Source organism: Agrilus planipennis, unplaced genomic scaffold, assembly GCF_000699045.2.
Source record: "Agrilus planipennis isolate EAB-ADULT unplaced genomic scaffold, Apla_2.0 scaffold20, whole genome shotgun sequence".
Lineage (NCBI taxonomy): Eukaryota > Metazoa > Arthropoda > Insecta > Coleoptera > Buprestidae > Agrilus > Agrilus planipennis.
This window is the reverse complement of record NW_020439516.1, coordinates 1,385,765-1,407,655: the sequence shown is the minus strand read 5'-3', so window position 1 is coordinate 1,407,655 and position 21,891 is coordinate 1,385,765. Positions and strand designations below refer to the sequence as shown.

Sequence of the window (21,891 nt, the reverse complement as noted above, 5' to 3'; positions counted from 1 at the left end):
ACGCCATCTGTAGCACGATGCTACATTTTAGGATTACGTATGCTCCAACAAGGTCCACTTGTGTGGATATCTACTTGCTGAAAACGAATCCCGGCGTAGCCAACCTCAACGTGATACGCACGTTAGCTTAATCGAATAAAATAATTCGAAGTAGTCTGTATTTTTTGGTAAATACTATTCGCAAACTGTGAATTAATGCATTCGGATTTTACAGGGCATTTTTAGGGTTCTACATTTAAAAGACAGGAAGGGGAAGATGAAGGACATGGTAAGGCCTTAAGGTTTGATTGTCTTACTGTACATTGCACTTGATTATGTTTGCTCGAAATACCTTTTACGTAAATAGGGAATTTTTCATTTTCCATTATAGGAATAATGAAATTGTCCTACTAGCAATTATTATGTGTTAGGACAGATAATTTTGTATATACGACCATATTAGGTTGGGTTAGGGTAGGTTAGGTTCATTCGTTTATTCTACAGAGAAAACTACGTTTATCAAAGAACCCTCTTCTCCTAAAAAGAGATTTTTACGACGGGTTCGCATTCTCTATCTAGCCATAAAGTAAATACAGGCAAAAATGTGTGTGAGAGAGATAGAGAAAATGGTCGTGGGGTCAATAGTTGTCATTTTTCTAGAATTTTGATTGCTCTGCGTCACAGTTTTGCAGGATTGGAAGAATGAGGTAAAGAAAGAGGGAAAGAGACAGGTATTGGTCTCACGATCGTCTTCTCTTTTCCTAGTGAATGGTCTATTTCATGGGGGTATTACTCAGTCCATTCTCTAAGTCTATGATTGCAGTCCACACCTAGTGGTTCAGATAAATTTATAGGGTTTGTTTTTATAGTTGGGACGTTCAAGGTTGACATAGTCCGCAATAAAACTGTCGCATTTACTTTTTTTTTCGATTTACTAACGACTACAGCGGTTGCTGACCGTCTACTTTTACTCACGACAGACGCTATAAGGAATATCGTAAACATAGAAAAGAGATGCCAGCTAGGAATTGCAGCGGACACTAATAAAGAAAAAGGAATAACATTATACCGGTTGATGTTTAACAGAAAAAGAAAGAGAACAAAATTTGAGCATGTTGCCAGCATTGGTCTTTAAAGAAAATTCAACATTCTCAGGAATTTAGAAAAGCAAAGATGCTTATTTAAAGATATAATTCCAACCAGACAGTTATAAAACGGACCCTGATCTTTTGCGTATCTGACCAACCTCTAACCGCTGCACCGTTTACTGTTATTAGGTTATCTCTTTTCACTTTTTCTGTACTACTCATTTAGCATCTTCTAACTGAAGAAGGACGTGTTGAAAACGCAACAAACGACTACAGTTCCAAATGGAAACAAGAAAGAAACACAGATAATTAATTGTGGATTTTGCCAGTTTTGATTGCCCCAACTATACCACTGTGTTTCGCAGCTTTGCTGACTTGATACATATGAGGTTGCTTCCATTACCATGACGAAGTGATGCTTTGCCATCTTCGCGTTCTCCTCTCACTTTGTGTTACTGTTGCCATTACCCACCCGCATACATACACGTACCTACGTGTGGGTACCTTCTACACATTTTAAAGCAGTTTATTACTCGGCTTTACGTAAACAGCCAAAGCACACATCTTTTGTACGGAAAATGGATTAAGTGCAACGGCATCCGTTTTATAAGTCCTTTTGACGAGTTTGTATAGGAAACAACACCGAAAAAAAAAACATGGCACATCTCGTACCTACGAACTATAGATAGCTTAGCACATGTTAAGGGCAGAGGTAATATTTGTAGATATGTTTCGAAATCTTATCAAATACCAGAATTGGAACTTTAACATATGTTAAATAATTATGTAAATACGATGTAAATTCTCTGTAATCAAGAAACTCGAGATGGAGTTAAGCATAATTCTCACTTACCTAACCATTTTATTAATATCTATACTGGTACACAGAAAAAAAAACAGATAGAAGCGTTAATAATCATATAAGAGGAAGTAGCGATAGAGAAGATTGAGATAGTATCTTCAATAAGATTCAGGAAATATACGACAAAAAAATACAAAAAGGAACACGTACCTACGTTTGAATAAATACAAAAAATCATATACAGATTGGAAAAAAAGGAAATGGATACAATAGAGAGCAAATTTAACTGTGGTCATATTAGAAGATATTACATATAAGGGAATTAAGAATGAAAGAAGAAATGTAGGGGAAAATATAACTGAAGGGTGAAAAAAATTAAAAAATTAGAGCAGTTCGAAGAAGAAAAAGGAAAAAGAATAAGGAGATACCTAGAAGGTAGAGATAAGCATAACTTTAATTTACGAAGTGGAAACATAAGAACTGTATCAGCTAAGTTCTGGGCAGGAATTGAAAAAAATGAAATTAGATAGTGGCCGAAAGGTGTACCAAAAAACTTTTTAGTTTATGTGAAGAAAATGAGGGTACGGCAGAGCATCACTGTGACGTCATTATACGAAGTATCAAGGACAATCTAAAGTAGTGGTGGGAACATTGGATGGACTGTGAGTTAGACCAAGAGAGAGGATTTGAGGACTTAAGCTGATAGGGTAGGAAAACGACAAGAAAAATAAATAAAATATGCACACACCATGTCATCTGAAAGGCTAGTTGTTATTAACAACTCTCATTAATACAGCAATGATCTAGACCTCTAGGCCATGCCGCTCGGTCAGTTTTTGTCCTAATAATTACATTGATGACTTAAATTTATCAATAAACAGGAAAAAATTTCTTTTTTACTCTAACACCAGAACAATTCAACAAAAGATGTCAATGAAAAGCGTGTGACTATTTTATGTTGCACCCATATTTATTAACAAACAGTTGACAACATCAAGTTGGAACCATATAATTTTTAGGGGTGACAATATATTGTTGGAGTCAATATTTTGACTGGGCAGAGGTGCACGTCTTTTGTCAAACGATTTTCGTTGATTAGTTGATTATTGGTTAGCAAATTGGCTGAATGGGTCGAGGGCGGCACCCAATAATTTGCCGTATACAGCATCTTCCTTTTCCTCGCTGCTAGAACACGTGTCAAAAAGCGTCGACACGTGCTGAAACTCATGCGTCAAAGTTACAATAACGGAGGATTTGCGTAGGGTAGCGAACAACAGAAATTAATCATTTTTATTAATTATTCTAATGCATTCATCTACTCGGAATATCTTTCATTTAAAAATTGTCTGAGAGCACTGAAAGAAAATTGAAGTGAAGCTGTCGTTTTGAAAATGGTGAAAATATAATGTATATCTGCAAGCCATTTAAAATAGACAATTGTTTACATTTCGGTTAAATATTATTTAAAATTTTCTTGGTGGATTATGGATTTCATATAATCTTTCCCTTTTGTACCGTTCTGATACTCATCATCATTTTAATGACTGACATTAACGCCTTTAACAATCTTCTTCTAAATTAATCGTTCGCGAGAATAGAAGTGACTGCTTTTGTTAAAGGCGACTTATCCTGTAATATCCTTTGTTTCATATCCTACTGCTCCTTATATCCTGAATTATCTGACTTTCTAGATCCAAAAAATCAGGGATTTTTTTAATGTTTCGTTTCCTTTCTTTATATTCACACATTACTTGCTTTTTATTTCCAGAAATTAAGAATTTGTTGAAAATATTTCCACTATATATATGTACTTCTAGACGCATCTATTTTTGTACAACTATCGCGTAGTCAAATGACTTTAAATGCTAGGATACGACAAAGTTTAAAGTGAACATGAAAAGGGTATATATACATATATGTATACATTACAACATTGAAAGTTTTAATGATATTCAAGGCATCTATCGTTCGAATAAATCCTATTACATACGTAGGTGAATTCTCATTTAAGGACAAATTTGGATGTAGGCACCGTGTGTTCAGCCTACCGTTTCATGCACATGAAATTTATTTTTGAACTCAAAATTTATATGACAACTTAATTCATCATCATCATCATAAGGTCATCAGTCCTGAGACTGGTTCGACACGCATCTCCACTTTTTTCTATCCTAAGCTAATCTTCGAATTTCTCTAAAACTAGAACATCCACATCCTTAACTATTTGTGAACAATAATTTAATCTAGGTCTACCTCTACTCCTCATAACTCCTGTTTCTGCCTGTAATATGTCTCTGACTGGAACTACCTACCCACCTATCTCGCCTATTTTTTATTGACTTCCATAGAATCCTCTGTTCTCCTATTCTTTCAAATATCTCTTCATTTCTAACCTTTTCTATCTACGGTTTCCTCATCATCCGCCTATAACACCACATTTCAAACGCTTCTAACCTTTTTTTTCCGCCGCTCCTACTGTCCATGTTTCGCACCCGTACAACGCCGTGCTCCAAACATACACCTTTAGCAATCTTTTTCGAATTTCTAAATTAATCGTTTGCGAGAATAGAAGTGACTTCTTTTTATTGAAGATGACTCGGCCCTGCGCTATTCTCTGCTTTATATCACTACTACTCCTTCCGTCCTGACTTATTTGACTTCCTAGATATCTAAAATCAGCCACTTTCGTCTCTTTCCCTACTTTTTCTTCCCTTACATACCAGTATTTTCGTTTTACTTCTTTTTATTTTCATACAATACTGTTTTGCCAATACCACTTCCATTTCATTTAAAGCTATCTCTAACTCCTCCTTGCTAGATGCTAATACTACTATATCATCTGCAAATGTAAGCATACTCATCTTTTGCCCCTGTATACATATCCCTACAGTTGTATTGTCTTTAATAATGTTGATACGTCTTCGATGTTTTCTTTTTGTTTTACTTTTATCATTGATTAATAGAATTACCCCAACATATAACAATTTGATAAGTATACACCTAAACTTTTAAAAATTCGAAAGATACTAATTTAGAGTAATTGGCTCAACGCGGTAGAGCTTTTCTGGAGCCACATTTGAGTAGGTCACCGAAGAATAAATTGGGTTCAAAATAAAAGATACAAAGGGGGTAAATCGTTTCTGATGTAATGTGTTTTGAAGAGGAATTCAACTTTATTGGCTCTATCAGTATAACTACCCAAAAATAATGAAAATTTTATTTAAAATATTCTAATATCAAATATTTTATATTTTGGATTCAAAATATATTTGAAAGTCTCAATGAGAATAGATAATAATTCAGCAACAATAGGTAAGTTCTCGAAAATGGCTACTCTCTCGATGTGGCCTTTTAAAAAGTAAAAAATTACAATTTTTGTAATTTGAAATTGGAATATCTAATAATTTTAAAATGCTTTGGCAATTCTGAAGGCAGATTTGGACTTTATGGCGTACATTATGTTTATCTCTTTGTTTTTTTCCTTTTTAATACCTAACTACCCTTGATTTCGTTGACCTGCGTAATCTTCATTCTTCTTTCTTTAAAATCTTCATCATAAGTAAGTTCTTAATTTTTTACATTATCAATGCATTTTATTTTATAACTTTTAAATACAGAGGCTTTAAAACAATTGTTTCTTGTACTAAACAATGTAAAATTGCGGAATTGATCCTATTTCCTCCATTATCTTCTGTTTTAACTCCAACACAGTTGAACTACTTCGTCAAAAAACATTTAGTCGATGGTGACGATTAGTTAGAAGATTATTATCCAACCCCCACAATGATAATAAATCTTAAAACTTCAATATAACAGTAGCTTTTTTCCTAGAGTGATTTAACCACATTTTTTTTTCGAGAGAAGTAATCACAAAATTCGTAAAATAACTTTCGGAAAAATTCCTCAGATTTTCTTGGTGGAAATGGATACCATTTAATAGCAGCAGGTAATGTAATTAAACTTCCATTCAAAGTTTACAATACATGTATAACTAAACGGTATAGGTAGGTGTATTTACACTGTGAAATAAAAGCATGATGTTTTAAAACGCGGCACTTCATGATATCCAAAAAACGACCAACTCGTAGCGCATCAAAACATAAAAATCGAACGCGTGTCTCCCGGCTATTTCCACCATTTTGCCGTTGACGGAATCTCATTGGGGTTGCTACGGGGTGAGAAAACTATCCCCCAATCATGATTCACGTTGGCACGGCAAAGCGCCCCCATTGGCTTTCGAAAGCTACCCCTCAAGCTACGAGATATCTCTGCTTCAACGACGAGCCCAGACGAGGAGAACCCTACCCCGACTGGCAATGAAAAAGAGATCGAAACAGACGCGGTTTTCGGTTCCCTTACTGGTTAAAGCTAGCAGATAACAGAACAACACTATCAGAGTTAATATTGTTATAGTCACTTGCCGTTTGGCTTAGGCATAAGCTAGTCAGATTTGGATCCCTGTTGTCTCTATTCCAAAATTTAATTCAATTAGTCACTGATATTAACGGTATCAAACTTGAATCGATTATTAGTGAACCATACAAACAAAGGTCCGCGTCAATTAGATGTGTCAAAAGGAATCTCATTTTTTCCCATTCAAATTTTCGTTCGACCGGATTTGTTTTCTTTTCTTGTGAACGCGTTTACTGACAAACATTATACCTACCATTTGTTTGTTCGAGTCCATCTCAGCATCCCGCTGCGAGTTTCATTTCTTCAGTTTCGGCGAACGCGTTTTACCAAAACGAACTCATGAAAACCGTCGAATAGTTCGCAAACAGCCTCAAGTTGGATTTCAAGGGCATTTCGTCGAATTTGGGGGCGTTAGGCATCTCGCCAGCCCCCGTCTCGTCCACCTCTAATCCCACGGAAGACGTCGCACCGCAGCAATTCAACATTTTTCCGGCGATCTTCAGCAGACAGCTCAATTTTAACGCGTGTCCGCAAAAATCCATGATGGACGATCTCAGACCGAACCTCGTTGGCGTTGGAAACCTTCTGGGTGTCTCTGGACTGCTGGACGACCATCACGGACATCTTATGAATGGACCGACGAATGCCAACGGGGATAAAAACAACGGAAGGAAGTGCAATACCAATGGCTCATCGACGGAAGATTTTGCTTCTATTTATGGTAGCCTGCCACATACCCATGACCATGTTCATACACCTGCTCATACGCCTCCATCGGGAACTAGAAGCCTAACTGATCATACAGGTAATTTCTTTGTTTCCAAATGTGTTTGTTTATGGATCGCAATGAGTAAGAAGAAGCTTTCGTAATAACAGTTTCTTATAAATAAATAATCAAAGTCTGAAACGCAATATAATCCTTGCGGTAACTATTCATGAAACCAAACACCTTCTGATCATTCAATTGACACAGTAGAAATTTCATTTAAATAGAAAAACCATCGTATTTAGTCCAAATGTCTATAGTATAGTTGAATAGTTCATTTAGAATGACAACCATTAATGATTCTGTAATTGTTTCTATTAAGCATTTGGGCTAAATCTATAGTTTTAACAGCACTGCAGTTACACACATTGAGAATACGGTGTGTACATTAAACTGTGTTACTTATTAAGATTGCTAATAACCAACAAAAAAAAAGATTTTTCGTCGTAAGCAAATATTAATTCTAAGACTATATTCACCGTCGAAATTGATAGATTATTAGATTAGGTTGGAATTTAAAACGACAGTTTTTATTTTTACACTTCCTTGGTTGTTATCTTCTCATGAGATAGTTGATTTTGGTGATCCATGTACAAAAAAATGAAAAAGAAACCAATCATTCAAGTTCACGAAAACTTCTCGTTTTTTTATTGCAAATTTTGTATAGGAATTGACACCGTAAACTGATTACGTCACTATTTTGGTACTTATACGGAAAACGCTACGGATATTCCGACGGAAAAGGAATGAAAAAAATATTTATTTCTAGTATATATATATGTGAATTCAAATATTAATTCACAATTTAAAGGAATATACCGAACATATTACCGACGTATAATGAATATACCTAATCTTGAATTGAAAATAACAAAACTTTTTGAAACCATGAAGGATTTGTGTGTTATTCTAATTCAAATAAAAATACTTTTGATGTTCTAACACTGGAAAAAAATAAAAAATACTCACGAATAAGTATTAATTGTATCTAAATTGATATTGGTTACATTCAATTATTATTTCCATCTATAGTAACTACTACTTGTAAGAACTTAATAACTTCTTATCCGCCGACTACTATCAGAAAATTATCTATTTTATTTAGAGAAAGATAACAACTGATAATGACTCTAATAAAAATCAAAGTAACTGTGATTGTTTTAACTATTCTTAGTATGTTATTGCTTCTATACAAAAAATAACGATCTAAATTAGATATTTGATAGATTTAAGAAATTGTATTTTACAACTACCGATAAATAACTTTTAGTTTCTACGTCTCATGTACCTACAGGTAGAAATGGAAGATTCATGCCCCTGATTTTATTAATTTGAAAATGGTAATGTTCCATATCTAATAAAATTAGCATAATTCACACAGATTAANTCATCCGCCTATAACACCACATTTCGAACGCTTCTAACCTTTTCTTTTCCGCCGCTCCCACTGTCCATGTTTCGCACCCGTACAACGCCGTGCTCCAAACATACACCTTTAACAACCTTTTTCGAATTTCTAAATTAACGGTTCGCGAGCTTAGAAGTGACTTCCTTTTATTAAAGGCGACACGACCTTGCGCTATCCTCTGCTTTATATCCCTACTACTCCTTCCATTCTCACTTATCTGACTTCCTAGATATCTAAAATCAGCCACTTCTTCTAATTTTTCGTCTCCTATCTTTATATTCGCTCTTTCCCTACTTTTTCTTCCCTTCACTGTTTATACAAATTTAATTATTTAGTAAAGCAATTTATATAGAACGACCAGTAAATAAAAGTATTCACTTTAAATCGTAATAGAATAATCTTTATTAGGCTAATAATAAATCTTACTGACTAAAAGAAGAACCTGGGGATATATATATACGAGGGCGCTATCAATGTTTGCTTCTTCAAACAATAATGATTTCTGGTAGTCTTTACAGTACCTACCTATTTTTTGAAAATCAAATTGAAGCAAAGACATCAGTTGATCCGAATATATGGAAAATTTGAGCGAATTGTACTAGTTAAATATATTTTCAATGGGGTTTCCTTCATCATATAATTAATCTATAAATTCTGTATTTTGGGTAGCTTCAGTAAAATAGAGGTCGTTTTGTATTAAATACTTTTCTAATTTATGATTGTATGACTAAAATCTTAACAGTTTATCAAATATCAATTGGTCCTCGTAATGCCAATATCATTATAATATCTCTGCTTTTCAATCCTTAATCTTCTAATCTCGCGTAAACCACTGGAAGGGCGGTTACAGATTAATTGCCATCTCCCCAATTACGGAAGTCTATCAATATACTATTGTAGTAAATCAGTGCCGATCTTTCAAAACAAATAATATGAAACGACTAGATAACGAGTTGGTACGGAGCATGTGTGCTTTTTGTCATCGAACAGTATGTCAAATTGAGTGTTAACCGAGGGTTTGCATCCCCCCGTGACGTCCGCTCGTAACCATTGTCCCTATCCATATGCTGTGCTCTTAAGTACGGTAAATTGACACTTCATTACCGACACCCAAAGCACTCATTACAGTCCCAGATGCACCATGTATATACATACATGCATATATGCGTATAGCAGCATCCACTGGAGATGGACCTTTAGGACCCCCTTCTCTTCCTTGTTGCAAATTAGAGACCTGTGGGCACGGGAACTAGGTGGCAGGTGGTGGCAAATTAGCCCTGGGGGACTGACACTATTTATTTCTACGAATGTGCTAAAGTCACTGATTCATTGCACCAAATGGAAAGATGGAAAGATAATGGTCCACAAAATCTGAACAAGAATCCTTAGAAGTTTTTGAAATGCGTATCTATTACATAATAAAATAATTCGAAGTGGTCTGTATTCTGTCGAAACTGCCAGACGCGGATCGCCATTTCGATCTTTTTGAATCTCATCAGCGCGNTAAGTATTAATTGTATCTAAATTGATATTGGTTACATTCAATTATTATTTCCATCTATAGTAACTACTACTTGTAAGAACTTAATAACTTCTTATCCGCCGACTACTATCAGAAAATTATCTATTTTATTTAGAGAAAGATAACAACTGATAATGACTCTAATAAAAATCAAAGTAACTGTGATTGTTTTAACTATTCTTAGTATGTTATTGCTTCTATACAAAAAATAACGATCTAAATTAGATATTTGATAGATTTAAGAAATTGTATTTTACAACTACCGATAAATAACTTTTAGTTTCTACGTCTCATGTACCTACAGGTAGAAATGGAAGATTCATGCCCCTGATTTTATTAATTTGAAAATGGTAATGTTCCATATCTAATAAAATTAGCATAATTCACACAGATTAAACAAATTATTTCAAAATTAATTTACATGTTGTTCCGATCAGTTTTCGTCGAAGTTAATGACATTTTCCATCACTGCTCTGTCCTCATAGAATATTGCACTACACACTTTCTAATGAAAAACTATTGTTTTGAAACAGTATCCTTAATTTCTAAACAGAGGAAGTCGTTTTCATTGTGTACTGTTACGTCTCGAAATGTAGGATTTAATTTTGTTTCGGACGTACCTCGATTTTTCTTGGTTTTTCGTATGAATCGTTCTAACACACGACTTTAAACTAATATTAAATAATGTAAAAACTTGGTGACACTACCCGTTCAGTCTAATTCACTGTTTATACAAATTTAATTATTTAGTAAAGCAATTTATATAGAACGACCAGTAAATAAAAGTATTCACTTTAAATCGTAATAGAATAATCTTTATTAGGCTAATAATAAATCTTACTGACTAAAAGAAGAACCAGGGGATATATATATACGAGGGCGCTATCAATGTTTGCTTGTTCAAACGATAATGATTTCTGGTAGTCTTTACAGTACCCATCATCACTTGCATACTTTCCGTGCATACAGTTATACAGATCGGCAGACAACAATATAGAGCTATCCTCTGACATACATTTATTCCCTTTATTCCTATCCCATATTTCAAAATGTCAATCCAAACGCTTTCTCTATACATTCCAATAGCCACTAAAAGTCCTTCATATATCATTCTGACTTCTACCCTTTAATCTCCAATCTCTTCTGGTCACCCTTCTCAGGCAACCAACCACATTAGTCATCCTTCTCCTTAAGTGTCTCATATGTATTTTATAGTTTAACCTTTCTCCAGTCCATATTCCTAAATATTTAACTTCCTGAGCATATGCTATTGTTCTATTAGCTATCCTCACCAATGGTGGTCTGTTTCCACTTAATCTCCCTTTTAACATCATAATAACTGTTTTTTTTTTATCATTTAACATTACTCCAGCACTCTAACCCCACTCTCCTACCCTTTCTAATCCATTCATCATTTTTCCTTCTATCTCTCTCCTACTATTTCCATCAACCATAAGTAACAGATCATCAGCATAAGCAACAGTCTTACATACTTCTTCCAATTCCTTTAATAGAACCTTCATTGCCAAATTCCACATAAGTGGCCCTGCTATACTACCTTGCGGGCATCCGCTTCCAATATCTATTCCTACTTCATCATATTTCCCCTTTATATAAGCTTTCCTATTAATAAAATAATCCAGCTATATGTTCCTTTCCTCACATCCCAATTCAATTATCCTTTCTTGTAAATATCTCCAATCTAACCAATCAAAAGGGCTCTTAAAGTCCACAAAGCATGCCAGTACATATTTCCGTCGTGAACTCCTTACCGTTTCTTTTACCTTCATCAATGCATCCGTACTGTTTGTCACTTAATTCATCATCATATTTATTATTAATTCTATTTACCAACAGCCTTTCCAACACCCTTTCCCATAAAGGTCAGCAGACAAATCGGTCGATGAGATGCCACATCATCCTTGGTTCTATCTGGTCCCTTTAATATAACCACCACATTAGCCTTCTTCCAATCCGTTGGAAATATGCCTTGTTGTATACAANACGATGCTACATTTTAGGATTACGTATGCTCCAACAAGGTCCACTTGTGTGGATATCTACTTGCTGAAAACGAATCCCGGCGTAGCCAACCTCAACGTGATATGCACGTTAGCTTAATCGAATAAAATAATTCGAAATGGTCTGTATTCTGTCGAATCGTGCTACAGATGGCGTTTACTGCGCCATTTGTAGTATTTTCTAAAACGCGCTGTTAAGACAGCAGGTAAAAGTTGGTCTGTGTTCTGTCGGAGCTGCCTGGGACGCGCTGATGAGATCCAAAAAAAATACGAAATCGCGATCCCCGTCTGACAGTGTCGACAGAATACAGACCACTTCGAATTATTTTATTCGATTAAGCTAACGTGCATATCACGTTAAGGTTGGCTACGCCGCGATTCTTTTTCAGCAAGTAGATATCCACACAAGTGGACCTTGTTGGAGAATACGTAATCCTAAAATGTAGCATCGTGCTACAGATGGCATTTACTGCGCTACATCATAGATATTTCAATAGATTTCAGACTAAGAGGATAACATTCAAATCATGGAGAATGAACTCATTAGTTACCAGAACATCAACCAATTCATTCCTTACGGCATACACAATTGTAATTAAATTAATTGTCATAGAATATAAATAGATAAAGACAAAATGTTTGTTGTTCTTGGTCTCGATCACGACTTATTGGTTCTCATCAGCACGCCAGATATAGTTAGTTAAACAACTGAAGCTGCTGCTTAGTTAAGGGCTAGATTAAGGGACAATCACAAACAGTGAGGTGCATGTCCTTTCAGAAAGTTGCAATCGCTATGGTTTTACAATAATAATCTATCATGATTAATAGAATAGTGGTAAAATTTCGAAACAGGAAGGAAACCGACTGTATTTAGAAGCACCTGTAAACACAAACGGCGTTAAACGACATTCTCGGCAACTAAACCTTATTGAATTCATTACTGTTTATTAATGCAGTTAGCAAGAACCTAATTTCAATTACTGGCACGAGAGAGCGTGCCACAAAGAATATCTCACGCAATCTTGTTACACCGCCAACTACTACTTTATTTCGTGGACGTAACAGTTATTTTCGACGGTGTCGGTGTCGATTCCTACCGAGAGACGGCGGGCGTTTCGACGTTTGCATTCTTTATGCAAATTTTCTGGCTCCGTCGCCAGCGTTCCAGTCAACAGCCCTAATCCGATTTGTTTTTAAAAATAGAACGATTTCAAATTTAACGCCGTGCCACTTACCACGTTTTTCTTTAAAGGAACGACGCCTTGCCGTAGGTCATCCTCATTTTTAAATCATTCTCGAAAACTACTTTAACTTTTAAATCTATATATAGAAGTCATTTCTGTACGTCATCTACACCGTACTTGTATCTTACATTTACCGATTATCATTTAGAATAGATTATACTCTCTTTATGTGCCCATTGTTACCATTTTTGTTATAGTTCTAAAGTTGATTAAGTGTCCACATAAAGGCAAGATAGTGGGACATATTTTCTACCTGCCACCTCCACCAAAAATTGCTACTTGCATGAAATTACATTCTTTATGTAATCACCATTATCATCATCATCATCATATATCGTCAGTCCTAAGACTGGTTGGACACGTACCTCCACTCCTCCCTATCAAGTCTTCGCATTTCCCTAAAACTAGAACATATCCCACATTCTTAACTATTTATGAACAGTAATCTAATCTAGATCTACCTCTACTTCCACTGAAGTACTGTTTTTGACTTTAATATATCTCTGACTAGTCCTTCATGTCTGAGAAGGTGTCTTGCCAACCTATCTCACTTATTTCTTATTGACTTCCATTACAGTCTTCTGTTCTCCTATTATTTCTAATACCTCTTCATTTCTAACCTTCTCTATCTACGGTATCCTCATCAATTCGCCTGTAACGCCACATTTCGAATGCTTCTAACCTTTCCTTTTCCGCCGCGAAATAGTTTTGTCTGCAGCCAAGAACTGTTCCAGAATCAAAACTGTAGCTATTCACAGTGTGAAGATCAAAACCAGACTCAGTTCCTACAAGATGATCCCGAAAAGGAAAAAGTCCTAGTTCAACCATGATGTCTACGTTGCTGCTTTACATTCAATATTTAACTGATCTTCCAATGCCTATTACCTATTTTATACTATTTTAATAATAGGTATCCCTGCTTCCATGTTGTGTCAATGGTTTGCATTTAATTTTCAGATGGTGCTTTTAAAAAACTGAAACCGGAACCGGTTACCACTGGCACAGGAAACACGCTGGGCACTGTGAGTCCATCGGGAGGACCACAACATGCCGGTCACACGCCTACAACTGCTTCATGTCCAACACCTGCCAGACGAAGACATCGGACTACATTCACGCAGGAACAACTCGCCGAATTAGAAGCAGCGTTTGCTAAAAGTCATTATCCGGATATCTACTGCAGAGAAGAATTAGCGAGGAGTACGAAACTGAACGAAGCTAGGATACAGGTGAGTCATTTAAGAAATAGAAGGTGCACAAACCTTTAGTCCACAGTAACTATTGTCTCAAAAACTTGCACAAAGGAATTACAAATCCAACTTGAGAGAAATGTTTCATTCAAGTTGGATTTGAACCTCATTATGTTCTGTAAGTGATCGGGCACAACTGTGAAACGAACAGCAATTCCCCCCCAGTTACTTAACTGTATTATTAGGGAGGTATTTCAGTTATCACAAAATATTAGTAGAGCATGAGTGATAATGGTTTGAGCAGAAGAATAATGAGAAAAGTTGCTAATGGGCTTTTTCGAAAACTGGTAACTTTTCCTGTAGGATACCTATCAGCTACAGGAATGGCTCCGTACTTTCTGATTTTCTGTCGGAAAGCACTAATTGACGGAAAAAGCCCTCTCTTCCATCCCTCGTTCGTCGACAAGTAGTAATGCACGAAACAAAAAACTGCCACCTATTGGCGAGGGTTGTTCTCCTGTTTCTCTTTATAAAGCAAAGTTTCCGGTCCGGGACCGAGACATTAGCGTCGACTACGACTGCACGAAGCTCTTTGAAGGAGCTGCTTTTCTCTCTTTATTTTCTCCTTGCTTCGGAACGACGGCAAACGCATCCCCTTTTCCTCCAGGGGGTGAGAGTTGGGTAGGTTGGTTCCGCGCGCGTACTCAGCCGGATCTTTGATTGAATTAAGCGAGTTCACTAGACCGCTAGCAACGGGGACACAACTGTCATCTTCTACACCCCAATATTACAATGACTCATCCAAAGACAGATATGACTTTGAAAAAGAAAAAAGAAACCCCAAAATCAGTATCGTCCATTGCAGACGTCGTAATTCCTTTGTTTGAAAGCAGTAGGCCTTTCTGCTATTCTAAGTTGCATTTTCCCAGTTAATCCTGAAATATATCGGATTGTTCACAATACTTTTACTTTACACAAGCAAACTAATCACCAAAGCTTGTATTTATTTGACGGATTGTTTCTGGAAAATTCAGCAAATTGATTACCTCTAGAAAAACGGAATGGCCCTCATGTTTCGACAACGTATATGAATTCATGAATTAGTTTATTAAATACTAGTTATTTTTTTGATATTTTACTTGGAGTAACGATTGTAGTTTATAAGTATTCCTAGTCCTTCAGGAGGAAAATTTCCATATATTTCATGGAATCCATCGGGAAAATCCAGTAAACTGGAAAATTATCAAGGGAAAAGTAATGTATATCATCTTTCTGAAGCTCCATTACAAAATTTATAGTTTTAAGAACTTCTTCGTTTGAAATGAGATAATCTTTGATGTATCGTTAGAAATCAGACAGTCAGTCCTTTAGCTTAACTCCTGAAAGATGATTATGATATACTGCTAGTGTTACCACTATATCATGACTATCTTTGATGTACATATAAGCTAAACCTTCAAAAGATTGTCCATTTCCTGAGCTAGTTTGGGAAAGTTCAGCAATTCGTTATCAGACAAATGAAAATTTTGGTTCATTCATCTTTAGTCGAGGTAATTATTAAAATTGGTATCCATTTCAGTAAATTCCTGAATTTAACTATTAAGTCAATGATCTATTTCGTTCTAAATCATCATAAGCCCTTATGGCACATATTTCCATCTTCACGTTCCATAATAGATATGTACATATACAAGTGAAATATCTCGTTTAACCAAAACCCACACGTATCCAAAAATATGTCCATGCATCAAGTCACACACATACAAAAGTGCTGTACGTATATAAGTACATACATGTAGTGGATACAGTCGATGGAAGCATCAGAGCGCGTGGAAAACGGACAGCACGTTTCGCAGCCGCCCTCGATTCCATCAAATGGATACGTAATGGAATTACCCCTCCCACTAACCATGTCGGCAGATAGTCAACCGACGGCAGCGTCGCTTCATCATCCCCCGTTTCTCACTGTCCGCAATATCACCTCGTCAAACTATGTTTTCGTTACACCTAACGTTTATACCAAAAAAAAAAAAATAACCATCAAAAAGCAATTAATAAAAGGACAAAAGCAAAAGCTGAAGAGCACTTATTTCTCTATAATTACACCAATATTGTACCAGCCACGTAAATTTCAATCTGCGCATCAAAAGTTTTATAGTTACAATTCCTTTAACAAATGACAAAGGGGTCATCGGATGAAACATTCATTTATGTCCACGAAATTTCGCTTGTTTATTTAATGACGATTAAATAATAACAATGCAATATGGAAGGTGAACCAATCCAAAAAGTCTCAAACCCTTCTAAACAAATTAAAAGTTACACCGTTCTTGTTCTATTCCGGTTTGATCAAAACCTTGTACGTTTTCAGGTAGATCTTCAATTCTAAATTTAATTAAATGACACTTGTTTTTTTCATCTCTTTCACGACTTGTAATTGATTTCTACTCGTAAACACAAGTCTGATACTAACAAGATCGAATCCAAATTGGTTCTAAATCCTAGTGCAATATGGAAGGTGAACCAATCCAAAAAGTCTCAAACCCTCCTAAACAAATTAAAAGTTACACCGTTCTTGTTCTATTCCGGTTTGATCAAAACCTTGTACATTTTCAGGTAGATCATCAGTTCTAAATTTAATTAAATGACACTTGTTTTTTTTTCATCTCTTTCACCACTTGTCATTGATTTCTACTCGTAAGTACAAATCTGATACTACGGGGAAAGTTCTAGATTAAGGGAAATACGTTGATTGACTCAGGATAGGAAACAGTGGAGGTGCGTGTCCAAATCTTCAAAACTAGCAACCCTATAATAATGATAAAGTTGATGATTATATTGCGAAAGTTATTGCTTATAGAATCCTGTTTCTAATGTTATCTTATTACTATCTACATTGCCGAAATCAATAGACGGGGTCTTCCAGGTCTGGTTTCAAAATCGTCGAGCGAAATATCGGAAACAGGAGAAGCAACTTCAAAAGGCATTAGCTCCGTCGGTTCTGCCAGGATGCAACGGCGCCATGATGCGAAACATCTACCCCGGAGCTGCTAGAGGGTACCAACCCTATCCTCATCCGACGGCAATCAACAGATACCCTCAGGTAGGAACTTCCCTGATTAATACGCAAACAATGCTTCCATATCTATAGTCTATGCAAATCGTATTAGTATGCAATCAAAAATTTCACAGTTGCAAATCTCACACCAGAAGTACGAAATAAGAAACTTGCGTCACTTTAAATTTCATGTTCTTCTTTGATAAGGAAAAGCATCAGCTATAAACTTAGTATTAGTCATCTGGAAGTAGCGTATGTGTGTCGGTAGGTATTCTACATAAAGTAAAAAAAGGTGCAGAACGACTGGTCACACGGCTCATACACGTGCGGGAATAATAAAGATAACACGATAGATTGGTAGGACACCTTCACATGCATGAAGGGTTAGTTAGAAACATACTAGAAGCAGAAATATAAGTTAGGGGTAGAAGTAGACCTAAAAATATAGTTAAAGATGGAGATTGCTGAAGTTTTTAAGAAATGCGAAAATTGACTCAAAATATATGAAGAAGTTGAAGTTAAATCCTGTTTAATCACGAATTATGACTTATGAGTCACCCTTTTAAGGTTATTTTCTGTACGAATACCTACTTGCGTTCAAAAGACTGGATTTTGTATTAGATAAAAGAATTTTGAGTTTATTTTTCTTTACTCGCACTCAAATATTTTAAAATAATTAAGTAGATTCATAGACAGAAATATCAATGAAAGTTTCCGAAGCATTTTCCTAATTTATTTAAATAGTTTGTTCCGGTTCTTTTCGAAGTAATGAGAGCAAAGCGAGCGCGGTAAGAGTAAGAGCCCAAATTAGATGAGGTCAAAGAGGTTAGGTGATTAGTTTGCATATCCGCTTCCATCGCCATGGCAGACCGATGCAAATTTATCCTCTTTGACGCTCGGTTTGCTGATTAAATACATATTACATGCCGCAAGTCAATAATACCTGCTGGTCGCTTATTTCGACCAAGCAGGTATGCGATATCTAAACATTTGCATTTAGAGACATAAAATTTTTAATGTTTAATTTTATTTCAAGGTGTATTAGGTATATTAACTGATGCTGAGTTTAGAATAACGATCGACTACAATAATTTTTTTATAAAATAATAAACCATTTAAACTAAAGGTTCCCGATACTTCGTTATGCTCAAATGTTTGACATAAAGGCTAACTATGCGCCATTTTCTTCTGAAAACTCTCCAAATGGACGCTCTCGCGAGAGTTGTCCATAGAGTAAAATTTGCAGGTTTATAAACGTATCTAATTTTACACAGATAAACTGATTTCTTGAGATAACAGTTACAGTAAGGGAGATTTATAATGACTTATATAAGATGGCTTTCTTTAGATGGCAACAAGTTCTTACCCAGGGATGGGTCAATCATTTTCGATGACCCATAGTGCAAATATGTCCACCATGCCCAGTATGAGACAAGATGGAGTCGGTAAGTTTATATTTATACATATTCCTGGATTTATAAGCCTACAGGCATGTGTTAATCTGGTGCATCAACCATTTTATAAAATCGCAAAACGATTCATATGAAAATTAAGCACTCTTTTAGTGTTAATTTAGTGCTACAATTAAAATTTTGGTGTTCCTACGCTATAATTTAGTACTATTTTTCATTTTTTTAATTAGAGAACTAAATTAGTGCTAAATGATCACTAAATTCTCAGGTGAGTTGTTTTGTAATTTTGTCATGTGATGTTCTAGTTTGACATACAAATATTTACTTGCAGAATATAGCAAAATCAATCAATTCCAATCACAGCAATGTGGTATTTTTATATTTGAAGTAAGACGTTGCATTTACAGATAGGTTAAGGAATCGGGTAACTACTTAGCTACTAAAGCCACCGCCGAAATCGAAATTTCATCTTCGACAGGAAATAGAACGTTCTCAAGATGCCGTTGCTAATCTTAGAGCTTATAAACGTCATTTCCGTTACACTTTGCTCTATTCATTTTTCTTTTAAAAAATACGTTTAAAATGACCCATCATTTCAATTAATTACCTAAATTGGAATTTAGAAAAAGATGTTCTTAATATAATAGCGAGAAATTAGAGAAAAAATAAAAAACAATGGACAACTTTGATGAAACAATTTCTCCAAAACCTCTCTAGTTGCTTCAGCCGATGAACTATTTTCAATTCTACTTATTATTATAACTAGTTATTCCCCCCTATCAGTCGCTGTGAGCTCAAAAATGTTAGCAACATTGCTACGAGTGGTTGAAATTCACTTTTGCAAACAATTTGTTTAATCACTTTCTTTGTGTTAAAAATTGTTTGAAATTGCTCCACTATGACGTAGTGTCGGCCATCATTCTTTTCTAATTGTTGCAGTTGTCGGCCATCTTTCTTTTTCAATTGTTATCGCATTGTCACTGATGTCGGCCATTATGGTTTTTTAATAGATGTATAGTAATCAATGATTAAAATTTAAAGCAATTGTTTGTAAATAGGAATGCAACACATCGTACACTTCAGCATAATAAATTGCTGGTACTAACTACGTAATACCACTTTGCCCTGTGCTGACAGCACTCATAATTTCTTTCATATACCTACTTTTTGAAAATAACCTTTCGAATTTTGATTGGAAATACTTTATTGTGGTGTATTGCAATGTCCTTAGATCACAGGATCCCAGAAATAAAAGAATAACAAATTAGTAATACCTAACTTCTCTACTATTATAACTAGTCTTTTTGTTGTTCAGTAATTTATCGGAATTTTGAGATATTGATTGCAATTTCGATCTTCAACATGCCATAGGCCATAGGTAGTCACCTTATTATAATTTTCTTCATAAAAAATAAAGGACAAAACTTTTTTAAAAAATAAAATGCTATTTCTTGTGACACACTCACACTTCCGTGACATAGACATAACATAGAAGTCAACAAATATTGCACATATTGCATTAAATAACGGATGGTTTGGGCTAATTTTTTAGCAATTCTGAGATTTAAAAACAAATACAGAGCCGGACTGAAGATTTTGGTCCGGGGTGCGATGTAACTAAATTTCTCTTTTTTTCACATTTTTTGCGCCCCGGACCAATCCGGCCCTGAACAAATATTATTCAAAAGCTATACCGACTTCCTTCGAAAAGTAATGTATAAAAAACTCCATAAACTTAAAAAATGGTAATAGGTAAATAATCAAAAAATGCTTTCAGATCAGAAACGTAACCAGTTTTTCTTTCGCATGGACCAAGAGTTGGTCAGATCGTTGTAAATTTTGAGTTTCGTATAACCCAAGATACCCTGAGTTTCATAAAAATGTTAAATTAAAACCACAAGTTTATAATTGACCCAAAACTCCTAGAATTCCGTGACAATATTGTAATATATTGCGCAACTACGAGCAGGAAAAGTAACGAATTTCTTAAACCGCGTGTTAATTTCTTCCCCTGATGTGTATATTCAATGTTTCATCACCCCTGGGTCAGTAAATGGAATTTTCTTGGGAAATAATTTAGCAATGATGTTCATCAAGAAATAATTCGCACAAACTCTCGATTTGGTCAAAGCAATAACCATAAAAACGTCACGTAGTCTTACACTAAGCAAGGCGTGTTGAGTTATATGAAGTTGATTTGTTTAAAGTTTATTCTTGTGTGATTATTATTAGGTATGTCTGCAGAAGACGAATGGTACAACAAGAGTTTATCTGCACTGAGAATGAATTCGTCCCATCATCCCAACCTTGCAGCTCCAATGCTTCAATATCAAACATAATAAAAGCTACTTGGGGACGATATCTTTTGCCCGTCTTTTCTGTGAATTGAAATTCTTGTTGTTAATAGTTATGTGAACGACGTTTCGTCCTTTTTTCATTTGTTGAGCGCAAGATTTGATATGTTTACAACGAGCCAATGTATGTATGCAGTTAATTTATTACGGACGAGAATTGTATCTATAGATATCGATATTATTTATCAAGTTCCTCTTAGGTAATCGGTAAAATGATTAATAATTGTAAATAGAACTGTTTGTAAATTTCGTGTAAATGTCAATTTACAAATAACAAAAGTAGACAAATGTGAAATACTCGTCAAGTTTACACCAACAATTATTATGGGTAAATGTCTAGATGATGTTGGTTGGGTGGGATCGAAATAGGAGGTCTCCCCCACTACTGTACCATAAAAAGTTTGTGGCGGTCTCACCCCCAGAAAAAGTTATGGCGGTTAGATGGGGGTGGGGGTAAGGGGGATCGAATGAGGGTAGGGGGGATCGAAAGAGGGTGGACACCTGAGTAAAACCCCATAAAAAATTTGCGGCCCATTAAAAGTTATGGGGGTTGAAAGTTGATTATTTTCACAATTTCCATACACTATAATTCAAATAAAATCCAATAAAAAAAATATTTTCAAGCGGGTGGAGG

At 35.4% G+C, this 21,891-nt stretch overlaps 1 protein-coding gene across 1 annotated transcript; it reads left to right on the top strand.

Annotated features, from left to right (window-relative positions):
• Positions 1 to 6,759: 6,759 nt before the first annotated feature.
• LOC108735052 (homeobox protein prophet of Pit-1) lies at positions 6,760 to 21,242 on the top strand. The gene is made up of 5 exons (XM_018466837.1): positions 6,760 to 7,087; positions 14,201 to 14,472; positions 17,360 to 17,536; positions 18,840 to 18,936; positions 21,136 to 21,242. Exons 1-5 carry the CDS (start codon positions 6,823 to 6,825, stop codon positions 21,240 to 21,242), a joined length of 918 nt encoding a protein of 305 aa, XP_018322339.1. The 5' UTR covers positions 6,760 to 6,822.
• The last annotated feature ends 649 nt before the right edge of the window (positions 21,243 to 21,891 follow it).

Bases quoted from the DNA above. Each gene is read 5' to 3' on its own strand.
- LOC108735052 (XM_018466837.1), top strand. From the start codon at position 6,823: ATGATGGACGATCTCAGACCGAACCTCGTTGGCGTTGGAAACCTTCTG. The intron at 14,473-17,359 runs GTGAGTCATTTA...GGGGTCTTCCAG, and splicing joins TGAACGAAGCTAGGATACAG to GTCTGGTTTCAAAATCGTCG. The intron at 17,537-18,839 runs GTAGGAACTTCC...GGCTTTCTTTAG, and splicing joins CAATCAACAGATACCCTCAG to ATGGCAACAAGTTCTTACCC.